The following is a 13,717-nucleotide window of genomic DNA, read 5'->3' on the forward strand; positions in this document are numbered from 1 at the left end:
CCTCCCCCGCCGGCCATTCCTCAGTCAAGCCTGCCGGCCGCGGCTTTCTCCAGCCTGCCGGCCGTTCCAAAGTCTAGTTCTGAAGATCCTGTGGCAAGCCCGCTGGCCATTCCCAAGTCAAGCCCATCGGTCGTGGCTCACTCCCGCCCAGAGCTCGCTCCAGTGTCGGCTCCAGCCCCAGAGCTCACTCCAGTGTCGGCTCCAGCCCCAGAGCTTGCTCCATTGTCGGCTCCAGCCCCAGAGCTCGCTCCAGTGCCTGCTCCTCGAAAGCGCCTTGCTGTGCCTGCTCCTCCAGAGCGCCCTCCAGTGCCAGCACCTCATAAGCACTTCTCAGATTCCCAGTTTAGCCCAGGGAGGGCTCCAGATCCCCAGTTAAGTCCAGGGGAGGGCTCCTGATTCCTTGTTTAGCCCAGGAAGTGCTCCTGATCCCCAGTTAAGCCCAGAGAGGGCTCCTGATTCCTCGTTTAGCTCAGGAAGGGCTCCTGATCCCCAATTAAGCCCAGGGAGGGCTCCTGATCCCCAGATAAGCCCAGGGAGGGCTCCAGTTCCCGAGTATAGCCCATGGAGGGCTCCTGTCCCCGTGCTTAGCCCAAGGAGGGCTCCAGTTCCTGAATCCCCTCCAGAGCGCCCTCAAGTGCCCGCTCCTCCAGAGCGCCCCCCAGGATTCCTAGTTTTCTCCAATAAAATTTTGGGGGGGGGTCATATACCCGAGGCCGAGCCAGCTAAGACAACGGAGGATCCGCCATGGCCTCCTGAGTCCCCTGCTCCGCCATGGCAACCTGAACTGCCTGATCCGCCATGGCCCCCTGAACTTCCAGATCCGCCCTGGAGGCTCTCCTGGTCTCCACCCTATTCCTGTCCTGCACCAAACTCCAGGGCGCCCGCCCTGATGGTACTGTCCCGCGCCGTCCGGGAGGGGGGGGCGATATGTCACGTGTATGTTCCTGTTTGCCATTTTTTGGTCTTCCTGTTCCTGTCCTTATTATGTTGTTACTTAAGCCCTGTGTTTTGATGTCTCGAGTGTTGGCTGTTAAATGTCATCCTGATGTTTCTGTGTTCGGTATCTCGTTTCTTGAATTAAAGTCAAGTTCTGAACGTTCTCCAGCGTCTCCTCGTTCCTCGTTCCTTCCCCGAGTCACCGTGACAGATGTTCAGTTGGTTTTAATACAAATCATCAAAAATCACACTATGAAAACAATTAACAATGACCATCGTAAATGGCAAACAGTTCAAAACAATATTAAAACAAAATTATAGCTTTACAAAAACACATCACAAATTTAAAATCAGATAAATGAGAATATATGATAAACTGTATTTAACAAATACTTTCAACATTTTCAAATTATATTTAATATTTATTTTTCAAACACTGAAAAAAAAGCAATTACAACTTAACTTTTCAAATATTTTATGTTTTAAATGTATCCTATTGTTTGCCTTTGATGAAGATCTGTATTAGTTGAACACCATGTTTACTGCCTGTGAACAATTCCAAAGGTATACATTCAATTAAATTTCATACACTAATGCAGTAACACTAGTACACTAATAAGTAATGGTCTACAGTACACTAACAAGTAATGGTTATGAACGTAAGCACATGAAGAGTTGAAGTTTATAACCCATGTGTAGTTTTACTGAAGAAAATCCAAACATGAATAAATACAAAAAGACTTGATATTAATTGACAAAGTCGGAAAAAAAGACTCATCTACAATGGGGTAACGCAGAACAAAGCTAGACAAGAAACAATGGGAACATGAGGGCTCTATATACCTAAAGACTAATGACTAAAAAAGACACACCTGTGAACAATCAAAAAATTAACTATTGGGAAAACAGGACACATAACTAGAACAACCAATCAGAACATGACACATAAATAAGGGGAGTAAATGGCAAGAACATGTGAGGAGCAAAGAAAACATATGACTAGAAACAGGAACCAAATGACATAATAAAAGACTTGGGGTGCTTCTCAATGTCCCTCCTCGTTTCCTCGTTCCTCCATCCTCCATCCTCTATCCTCTGACCCAGAAACCGATCAAGCTCAGCCATCTTGTAGGAAATCTCAATTCTCTAATTGCACCGCGAGGAGGTGAGGAGTGAGGAGGCTTCCTGAGGAGTCATGAGCGAGCATACACAGGTGTATCCTTTGTGGAAGTGTTTTTTCATCAAAAATCCTGATGCACGTATAAATTCTCCTCCCCCTTCACATCTGTTGTAATAATTTAAATTTATATTTTACCTTTGCAGTTTAAATAAACCATACATGTCATATATTTCAAACAAGGCATCTTGCTTTATTAATATTTATTATGAATGTCTTAAATAACAATCTTTAACAACATAAGGACAGATCCCTTTAGCGCAGCTGATGACGCTTTGAAGTGACTCTAAAAGGAGCGAGGATATATCATTTCACTTGATTCAATTCCTTCATCCTCACGTCTTTTCCTTGCGTCCTTCCCTCGCATCCTGAAAGGGTGGAGCTAAAACGCGAGGAAAGGAAGCGAGGATGCACAAATAAGAATTGAGAAGCACCCATAAATGTGAACGAAATCAAAACCAAAGTAACAGTTTGCTACAAAATTTCACGCTACGAGTGTGGCACATGCAGGGCACCCCTTGCATGTCTCTGATGAGCACGCTGAGTGCACCGCTTGTCTGGGAAAAGCCCACACAGCAACTGCGCTCACTGACTCAAGCTGCTATCATTGCGAGAGCATGAGTCTCACGGATCACTTTCTTCAAAGACAGTGATTTCACCCCTTGCATTTTCCCGTTCTCTTCCTCCCAGGAGCCTCGGAGGAATAAACAGTGGAGTCAGAGGGCCAAGCAGATGTGTCCGAGTGAGTTTACGTTGGCCCAGGTACTGTGTGCCTCACCCTTCCCAAAGCAAGTGGATTCCCCAGTGCTCTTCTTCCATGAGGATCAGCGCCCCTTGTCAGGTGTGAGTGGCCTGGTGTCTTTCAAAGAATCAGAGGAGGATTTCACTGATGACTCCATGTCATTGGTAGCTTCTGATGCGAAGGAGTGGTCATGCTCCATGGAGGACTCTGTCCCCCTGCCGCTAATGAGCTGGTGCTAATGATGTCAGGACTGGATTGGACAGCGAGCTCATCTGTGTCCTCTCCTAAGCCATTGAGGAGCTTGGTTTGGAGTGGTCAGCCTGGCTGCAGTCACCTTGACAATTGGTTCCTGCCACAGGGTCTGCCAGCTACCCCCTGAGCTCTAACAGTACCCCCATACCACCAAGTGCCATGGTCACCGCCCATAGTGATGTAGATAGAATCTGAGTTGCAGATACCAGGAGTGAAGGGTTCGCTGCAGCTAGACCTCCCTCCAAGAAGGCACTTGCCTTCGAACTCCCTGTTCAGTTCTGGGTGTTGAGGCTTATGTGTTTGTTGCAAACATTAGCCGCTTTTCCACTGTCGGGCCAGTGAGAGCCAGTGCTTTAAACGGGCGGGATGGGGCTAATAGCCTCGGACTTGTAGCACCGAGCCCAAAATCACGATGCGTTTCCACCATCGGGCCAGATGCTCCGCTGCGCTTCACTAAAACACGCCCTTTACACACCTCTCTGGAACAACATCATGCAAACCCATCATTTCACTAACAAAGAGAAGTTATAAGAAAACGAATAAGAAATAAGTCACTGGAACTAGCGCGATCACAAAACGAACATGATAAAAGCGGCTGTTTGATTGCATGCTTTGTTAAAGATTTAAATCCAAAAGCATCTATGTTTTACGATAATAAGTGATACATTGATCATATAATGAATTAAATTATGAGGCCTGAAAGTAGTCACACAGAAATAAAGCAGTATGAACCTTTATTTCACAAAAGAAAGAGGACACATAGCCTACTTATTCAGTGGAGTCTGTGTCTGTTTATTTGTAGTCACAGAATACATCATATTTTATAGATCATATATATATTTTTCCCATCAAAAATACGACCGGAGTAGCAGAGGGAGCTCCCGAACAAAAACCATTATTATATATGACATACACGGAGCTAAAGTCTCAAGACGAGACTTATGACAAATAAAATATGTTATAAATAAATACACGATTGTGATAGAGAATGAGAAGCTGATGTTTGATTTCTTCAAGCGGTCGTATTTACCATGTTTACTATGGTAACGTTAAGGCTAGCGTGCATAGTCCTTTGCATCGCTTATAAATATTTCTGCCTTGTATGGGGATCATAATCCACATCAGATCTCAAACAGAAGTTATTTTAAACACTCGCTGCTGTCTGAAAGTGAGTTTTGAGCTAAAATTATTTGAAAAGTCTTTAATGCTGATGTTATAGCTGTTAACTTTATGAAATGATCCGCGGTGCCGACGCTCTCCAGACGCGGAGAAACTCTGCCTTTGTTCATAACCACTCCTCTAGCCCCAGTTGGCCCGCTTTTGCCCAAGGTTTTCCTCGGGCCAAAAAACCCTGGCCGTTGGCCCCGAGGAAGCACCAACGAGTAGAGGTCTGCACGGGCTTTATACTGAAGCCCGAACCCGGCCCGTACCCGAGATCATCTGACCCGAACCGACCCGAGTGGCACAGTTAAATTTAGAGCCCGAACCCGACCCGAACCTGAAATCCCCCCCCACAACGAATAGCCAATTTTTAAAAACAAATGCTGTATTTGCATGCAACGGTCAGTAAACAAATACATATAAAGAAACAGAATCATTAAGGCTCGGCCAGTTCACAAGGCAAAAGAAAAAACACTTACCAGTTATGAAAGTTTATGAACATCAGGTGCAGCGGTCACATAAATTCTGCCGTGTTTTTTGAATGGTTGTATAGGACAAGACGATAATTCTTCCATCGTGCAAATTATGGTAATTTTAGTCGTTAGCATTCGGCCTGCTTTAAATCAGACACAGAGATGCAGTGAGGTAAGATCACATTTATTTGAATTAGTGAGAGAGAGAGGGCTGAAAGTTGCATGTGTGAACCTGCGTCTGCGCGTCTCTCTCTACAAGCAATGAGGCTTAGTTACTTCAAAAACAGCGATTTTACCCCCTTATTGCAGAGAAATATAAAGTTGCGAGTCAGTAGCCTGTCGAAGCTATTTTACTAATAAAAGTTTCCGTGCTGTGTTGTCGTGTGCAATAATGTGTGTGCGTGCGTCTATGAAAGCAGTGTAATATAGTTTTAGTTTAGCTATAAACCCGAGCCTGACCCAAACCCGAACCCGAACCCGAAGGTATTCATTAAAGATTAACCTGAACCCAAACCCGACGGAAGTGACAGTGGAAATGGCCCTGGCACGCACTAGCACGCCCGCTTTTGGCCCGACAGTGGAAACGCGGCTATTGGATCCATTACACTAAATGTGCACACACCCAGGCAACCCACCACTGTTATAGTGGGGAAAAAAACATACACCTTTACAAAGAGAGCACTAGTCCTCTTCACAGCAGCATGAGCGCCAACCCCCCGCCTCAGTGCAGCAGTCTGCTGCTCGAAAAGCTCTGGCCCCTCACCACCCGGAGTCAGGCTTGGGAAGTCATTCCAGGCATATCGAGCTGGGTCCTGTGGACAATAATACCAGGTTACTTGCTCCAATTCACTTGCAGACTTCCCCGCTTCAGGGGTAGTCTAAATTTCGATCCGGGGCAGCGATGCTTGCATTCTCCAGTCCGAAGTATAGTGTCTGTTGGCATAGAGTGTCATGGAAATGCTCCCAACAGCTCACAGCGAGTCAGGGCTTTAAAGCTTCCGGCCCATCCTCAAAACATTTCAACCGTACCTTGATGAACCATACGTTTAGGATGTTAACATTGAAACAAATCCTCTCACATTAACGTTTTATTCTAGCTTCATGCATTTTTCTCAAAACTTAAATGTGGCTGAGTTTTATTTAAAAAAAATAATAATGTTTTTTTTTTTTTTTTAAAGCTGAGAAAATGTATTTTTTGTCAAAGACTACATCTGGAGAGATTCAGAACGATGATCAAAAGATAGATGGAGTAGATTGCTTCCATCAACACTCCCAAAGCTTGCACATTCCTATACCGCTTCATGGATCGATAGGATAGTTCCTCCTACAATATAACAGTGGAAACAGTGGGACAGTCGTGGCCTAATGGTTAGAGAGTTGGACTTGTAACCAAAGGTTGTGGTTTCAAGTCTCAGGTCTGGCAGGAATTGTCGGTGGGGGGAGTGAATAACCAGCACTCTCTTCCACCCTCAATACCACGACTGAGGTGAGACCCTTGAGCAAGGCACCAACCCCCATCTACTCCCTGGGTGCAACAGCAAAATGGCTGCCCACTGCTATAGGGCACTGTTCACGGTGTGTGTGTGTTCACTACTGGGTTAAATGCAGAGCACAAATTCTGAGTATAGGTCATCATACTTGGCCACACGTCACGCCTCTTCTCTTCTTGAAACACGGAAAGCTGGAAAATTCTGTTAGCAGTGGGGATTTAAGTGTAATTTTTTTTTTTCTAATGCTTAATTTGTTGATAATCATTAGATACTATTAAAATACTGCCAACAAGAATAAACACATAAACAAGTGTATATCATTTTATGTATTTATTATTTTTAGTATCTTGAAACTCTCCCGAGCAGTGTTTTGCGCTCAGATAAGATGACAGTAGTCGTAAAGCACCCGGGGGTGACCCTTATGTTTACATTAGAATGAATACAATACCTAACATACAACATTGACATACTGACAGCATCTAAATGTTCAATATTATTGACATACATCTAAAATGCAAATTTTCATATGAACAACTTTATGAATATTAAAATAATGTCATTAAAGCGGACATCGGATGATCATTTTCCACAAGCTGGTATGATTCTTCAGGGTCCTCAATGGTTGTGTAAAACAACACATGTTTACCTTGTCAAAAACAGCTCTGTTCACAGCGACCTGTTTCTGTGCATCTCTCTTTTAATTATAATGAGCTGCTGCTCACTCCACCTCTCTCTTCTATTTTTTTCTGTATTTGGTGGCGTGTTACCATCAAAAACAACACGAATCCACTGCATCCTCAGTGGCTCTGATGTTGGGAGAAAATTAAGACTCTTATGTTCACATCAACATCCAATTACAAAACACCTACATTGCTTACAAGACATTGTTGTCACTACAGCTGCTGGAGTGCGGAGAAAATGGCGGACAGTGTACAACTGTCTGAGGGTGGAGATATGCTAATACGGGACAGTCGGTCAGTTGTTGTGGGCGGGGCCTGAGCAGTGTGACGACATACTGCTCAGAAAACATTTGTTTTGTTCTGTGTAATTTCTGCTGCCAACTCATTTTGAATGATTACATAATGTTAAACAAGACTACACTTTAACATCTTAAAATTTAATAACATTTCTGTAATCGATTAAGCATTACTTAACATGTAATATTTATTTTGTTACAAAGGCATATAAAGGCATTTTCATGCTGTGGTCATGCTGTGACTAAGAATAGTAAAATAAAATACACCAAAAACACAACATAAAATCACAAAAGTAATCAAGTTTAAATGTGCGCTGGAACAATTAAAGGTGGGGTAAGCGATTTTTCAAAAACGCTTTAGAAAACTGATTCGGGCCGAATAGCAAAACAAACTTGTAGCCAATCAGCAGTAAGGGGTGTGTCTACTCATGATGTGGAGGAGAGAGCGTTCAGTGCACTGGACAGACATTAGCCGAGCGACAGAAAGATAGAGATTGGATAAAAAACAAAAGAGGAAAACATCTACGGAACAAAAGAAGGCTTAAGGCAATAAGGCAAGAAGTAGGACCCGTGTAAATATCGGATCAGCTTTCCAGCACTGGAGAGAACTCAAGGAGCGGAAGGCCTGCGATTGGACGCCGAGGTTGCTTTGTTTCTTCTCGATAGGTGAGTATGCGTGTCTGCGCCGCAACAGCTAAAGTCTGTCTAGTACACTGGACGCGACAAAGCGACCGTTAAAAATCATTTGAAATTTGTGTCAGTATGTCATGAATAGAACGCAGCAGCAGTTTTCTGTTGCGGATTTGTCGTGCCGTGCCACATCCAGTGTAGACTATAGATATGTATATAGGCTATATCTATGGTGTAGACAGCATCACTAATTATAACGAGTTCTATAGTATTTTTTTTCGCGCCGCGCCACTCGCGTCCAGTGTAGACACGGTGTAAAATTGGTTTTGCTTCGTTTCACAGAACTAATCGTTGCCTGGGTTGCGTGCGTATGTGTGGGGCGGAGCTATCAAAATAGGGGCGAGACCCTTTTGGGGTAGGGGCGTGTTTGTTTTGGTGATTTCAAATGTCAACATTGGCTACCAGAAATCGCTGACCCCACCTTTAAATACAATTGTGAGGAACAGACCCAAATGCAAGCCTTTATTATTAAATGATCTTCATCTTCATCTCCGTGGCTTTTACTATTGGAGAAATCCTAGGCCTAATGGTCAAATTGGATCACGTGTGCCTTGATAACCAGTCACATCACAGCCAATTCGGAGGCTTCTTCCTTTGAAGGACACAGATTTCAAAGGGCATCTGTGCTTCGGTGATGTCTCATCTGAACACTTCTGATTGGCCATTGCATTCATAAGCTCAGCAGAATCATGTGTGATTGGTTATAATGTGCAACGCCATTAAAAACACGTACAAAGTCAAGTTATGCAACATGTACAGATCTAAATTCAATGCCGCTTTGAATGCTTTTCATTTAAAGGAGATATATTATGCCCCTTTTTACAATATGTAATATAAATCTCTGGTGTCCCCAGAACGTGTCTGTGAAGTTTCAGCTCAAAATACTCAACAGATCATTTATTATAACATTTTGAAAATGCCTACTTTGAGTGGAAGCAGAAACACGCTGTTTTTCGGGCCTGTTTCTTTAAATGCAAATGAGCTTCTGCTCCCCGCCCCCTTTTCCAAAATAGAGCTGCGCCATTACAGCTCAGACCTGCTAAAAACATCTGTTTTGGTCCTGATTATCATGTTTATCTCGCTGAAATCATGCTATTTAAACCATATGAGTTTAAACTTCTGATATACGGTTTTCTGAGAGCACACATCCAAAGCACACGGACAGAAAGCAGCTGTCCTGAAACTTGCCTGGCTAGCCAGCTAATCCTGTCTGTGAAGGCAAACCCCTGGGAAATAAATTGCATGTTTATTTTAGATCTGTGTGGAAGGCAGCAGCAATATACAGTAAATAAATCAATACATCCCCTGCTCTCGTCTCCTCTGAAACTGGGGCTCGTCTGTGCAACCAAAGACAGAAGAACAGTTAGCATATTTTGCTCAAACTTTCGCCATGGCGTTAGAACTGGTACACCGTTGTCGCTTGTGAAATCAGGGGCGGTAATATTATAATGAGATCCCTTTGCCATGTCACCAAGGGAGCGAAATCAGACACACTCGTTTTCTCAGACGCTTGCAGAAAAAAGGCTTACCAAAACAAAGTGACTGAGTTAATCTTTTTCACGTTTCCTTGGTTGGTAGATGCACCGGGGACCTGATTATAGCACTTAAAACCTGGAAAAGTCAGATTTTCATGATATGTCACCTTTAATTTTAATTTTTACTTTTTTTGCAATAGCTGTAATAGCCTAGATTTAGTTTACTTGTGTAAGGGCATTTTTTGTACGATTCGGTAGAAGTTTTGTCCAGTTTGGTGAAAAATCACTCATGGAACCCTTTTGATTGAGTGTCTGCATGTATAATTCAGTTTAGGCAGTTGGCTAGATTTTTTCGTCCATAAAGCTCCTCTACAAAATCATTCAAATGCAAGTAACTATTAATAGCATAACTCAGTCTCAACAACTGATTAACACAGAATTTGCATACAAGTTGACTTCCAAAATGAAAATGAAAACTGTGAAATAAAAAAGAAAATAAACTGAAAACTCACTAATATGCATGAGCATTACTAAAAATCTTAAGCAATGTTTTTGCAGGTTTTTTTTTTCATGTTTGCCTTTTCATTTTAATATTGGCAGTCTTGCTTCGAGATTGTAGATATAAAATGAAATGTCAAATCACCAACTCAATTTTATTTTTCAGTTTGGCAGGGACATTGTCACCGTGAAAATTAAACAATTTCATTTCATTTTCAATTTTAATACATATTTAGCGTAATGAAATGATTAATCTGGTTTTAATTGTCATTTTCATCATTCTATCTATCTATCTATCTATCTATCTATCTATCTATCTATCTATCTATCTATCTATCTATCTATCTATCTATCTATCTATCTATCTATCTATCTATCTATCTATCTATCTATCTATCTATCTATCTATCTATCTATCTATCTATCTATCTATCTATCTATCTATCTATCTATCTGTCTATCTGTCTGTCTGTCTGTCTATCTATCAAACTAACCTGGATTTGTATATTTCTTTTTCACGCACAACTGGACATGGACTGTTCCTAGACCTTTTTCCATGGAGTAAGTATTTTGAAGAATTAACAGAAATGTGTGTTAAATGTTACTGATTTTTAAAACCAGCAGAGGGAGCCATCTCATTATGTTCAGAGGTGAATATGTAAATATGCTTTGTGTGAATTCAGATCCTCTTTGCAGCATCTGACCTTATAATTACATTTATGTCAAGAATTAGACACCACAATTACAACATGTAAAAAAACAAACAAACACATGTTGATGTAAGTTGTGGCTAGTGCTTCTGAAGCATTGATCTGTCATTCATGGTGACTGTTCTTGCTTCCTGAAAGGAACTTGGAGTTGTTGCTGACATTGCCTGGTGGGGAAAGTTTAAGAGGATTTTTTCTGGTGACACTGATGGTGGAGCTGGCAGCTGTTCCTGGCCTGAAGGTCTGACACCTTTACAAATGCCACAGTTCACAGACAGAGCACTGAGCTACAGGAGCCATACTAGCCAATAATTTACTTTGATATACTATGCTAGTATTTGTTTAATTACTTTGATGCTCCATGGCATGCACATATGCATTGAAAAAAGTGTCAGATTTACTTTAAAACAATTTTCACTCAGAAATTGCTAGTAAATTAAACAAAACACAAAGAAATGGCAAGTAACGCATTGAATAAAATTCTGAAGTAGAAAGACTGAAATATTACTGTCTTGTAAAACACTCCAGTATTCTTTTTATTTGTTTTTTGATAATGCAAAAAAAAAAATTACAATGTGGAATTACCATCTGATTACATTACTGTACCGTGGTAATACTAGCTGTTTCTTTTTTCACAGTCTATCCTTGATGTCATCAATGGCATCCATTATAATGATGTTGCTATGGTCACCAAAGCTCTGGATGTTGTCAGTCAGGCCATAGACAGCATGAAACAGGCTTTTAAACTAATGCATGGTAATACTATTAGGATAAAAAAATTAACTTTTATTCAAGTGGTTTTAATACTTCATGTGACAAATACATATTTACTGTTTCAGACTATGTAGATCCTTCCATATTCTATGGGATTGTGAGGATCTATCTGTCTGGGTAAGCCATACTGTAGGTTTTTTGGATTCTTTTGAATTTATAAAAAATGTTATTCTCCTTCTGCATGTGGGTTTTAGATGGAAAGATAACCCATTAATGCCAGAAGGTCTCGTGTATGAGGAAGTTCAGGAGAAGCCAATGGAGTTTTCAGGAAGCAGTGCCGCTCAGAGTAGTACCTTACACTGCTTTGATGAGCTGCTGGGAGTCCAACATGAAGGCAGCAGCGGTAAGAGAACTATCAGTAATTGTTCTTGTGATTAGATCATTCCTGATTTCAATTTTGGCCTTGCAATTACAGTAATGATTATGCTGGATAACATCAGGTGTTGCACAAACTTGTGGAGAAATAAATGTTTTATCGTACCTATAAGGCAACCCCCTGGGGCCTGTAAAGGGGTGCTTGGGGATCCTCAGAAAAGGATTTGACTAAATCTGTTTTTAGGGCTATAAATGTTACTGCAAAAACTACTAATTATTTTATTGAAAAAATATGTATTTTATACAAAATAATAATTTAAAATATTTATTATATTTAATGCAATAATTGTTTTAACATTCTACTTTGCCATATTTATTGTGAAAACCCACTCAAAATTATTATTTTTTTTTACTTTTTTCAAAAATAATAATAATTTAATAGAAAATATCAATAATAAAAATATCAGGCTTATACATTAACTCCCAATATTTAAAAAAAAGTAGACAGTATTAACATATTTAAATAGTAAAGTTGTTATTTTTGATATCATACTATTTTAATTTGTAATTATTATTTTTTGTATATATATTTTATGTGTGTGTGTGTGTGTGTGTATGTAAGTATTTTATTTTCTTTCTTTTTTTTAAGAAATCAAAACTTTTATTCAGGAAGGATGCATTAAATTGTTAAATAAAAGTAAAGACTTGTTTCAAATGAGTGCTGTTATTTATATTCATCATATAAGAATCCTAGAAAAATGTATCTCAGTTTCCACAAAAAAATTAAGCATCCCAACTGTTTTTTGATGATAATAATAAGAAATGTTTCTTGAGCAGCAATCAGCATATTAAAATTATTTATATATATACATACATGCATACATATTGAAAATATTGTTTTGCTCTGTCAACACTGTCCAAACAGGGGCCTTCCTGAGAAGAATGAGGGACTACATGCTGCCCTCTCATAAGCATTTCATTGAAAACATCTCTAGTCGCCCGTCTCTGCGCAGCTTTGTGCTCCAGCAAGCGGATGAGGGTCTAACGCACACATTTGAGCAGTGTGTGGCTCGCTTAGTGGACTTTCGGAATTACCACATCAACACTGTCACGCGTTACATCACTATCCCGGCCTCCCGCGCCAAACAGCTCCGTGCCAACAAGCAGGGTTTGCCCGAGGAGCTGGACGCGATCAGAAGAGCACCAACAGCACTGGAGGAAAGAGGTACTGGAGGGTCAGGGATTATGACCTTTCTGAAGACAGTGCGTGACAAAACCAAAGACACTTCCATCTCACAGGGCTCTAAAGGGAACCAGGTTTTGCCAGACCCATCAATCAATACAGAAGGCTGCATCTGAGCTCACAACAGAATGATAATCAGAATGAGCTTTATTCGCCAAGTGTGCACAAACATGCAAGGAATTTGTTGTGGTTTCCAGGAGCGCTGGGTACATACATACATACATATATAACACAAGAGAAAGATTATAGAACATAGGACATTTAAATAGTTAAAAATTAAGAAAAAAACAACAACTATAAAGTAACTTACATTAGATCTGACAGTTTATGTATAGATGTTTGCATTATGTACTGTACTGTATATACAGCTGTATGAATACAAATATATATATTTACATATTGTCTAACACCACAAAAGCACTGAATTATAATTTCATTATAAAGCAGGTCGTAAAATGGTGTTTTAGTTATTTAAGTTGGAGATGGCCTGGGTAAAAAATCCTGAGGGTAGAAGTGCTAACAGGTTGTGACCTGGGTGAGAGGGGTTTGTGATGATGTTACCTGCCTGTTTCTTCATTCTGGAGATGTACAAGTCCTGAAGGTTGGGCAGGTACACACCAATTATCCTCTCAGCTGTCCTAACAGTCCATTGCAGTCTTCTTAATTTTAATGTGCTGGCTGACCCAAATCAGACCATTAAAGAAGAGCACAGAACCGACTTAATAACAGTTGAGTAGAACTGTGTGAGCAGCTCCTGTGGCAGGTTGAACTTTCTCAGTCAATGTGAGTGCCCCACTTCAGGTTCTGT

The 13,717-nt window shown here is 40.9% G+C and overlaps 1 protein-coding gene across 1 annotated transcript in view; it reads left to right on the forward strand.

The window, feature by feature from the left end:
- LOC107678376 (indoleamine 2,3-dioxygenase 2-like) overlaps positions 1-13,041 on the forward strand; it is a 42,617-nt gene extending 29,576 nt beyond the window's left edge. Inside the window, 7 exon segments of the mRNA XM_016473613.1 lie at positions 10,417-10,431; positions 10,719-10,818; positions 11,216-11,333; positions 11,417-11,468; positions 11,546-11,694; positions 12,592-12,992; positions 12,994-13,041. Coding sequence (XP_016329099.1) covers positions 10,417-10,431; positions 10,719-10,818; positions 11,216-11,333; positions 11,417-11,468; positions 11,546-11,694; positions 12,592-12,992; positions 12,994-13,041 — 883 coding nt within the window.
- Positions 13,042-13,717: the final 676 nt, after the last annotated feature.

Source organism: Sinocyclocheilus anshuiensis, unplaced genomic scaffold (genome assembly GCF_001515605.1).
Source record: "Sinocyclocheilus anshuiensis isolate Anshui unplaced genomic scaffold, SAMN03320099.WGS_v1.1 scaffold112, whole genome shotgun sequence".
NCBI classification, from domain to species: Eukaryota; Metazoa; Chordata; class Actinopteri; order Cypriniformes; family Cyprinidae; genus Sinocyclocheilus; species Sinocyclocheilus anshuiensis.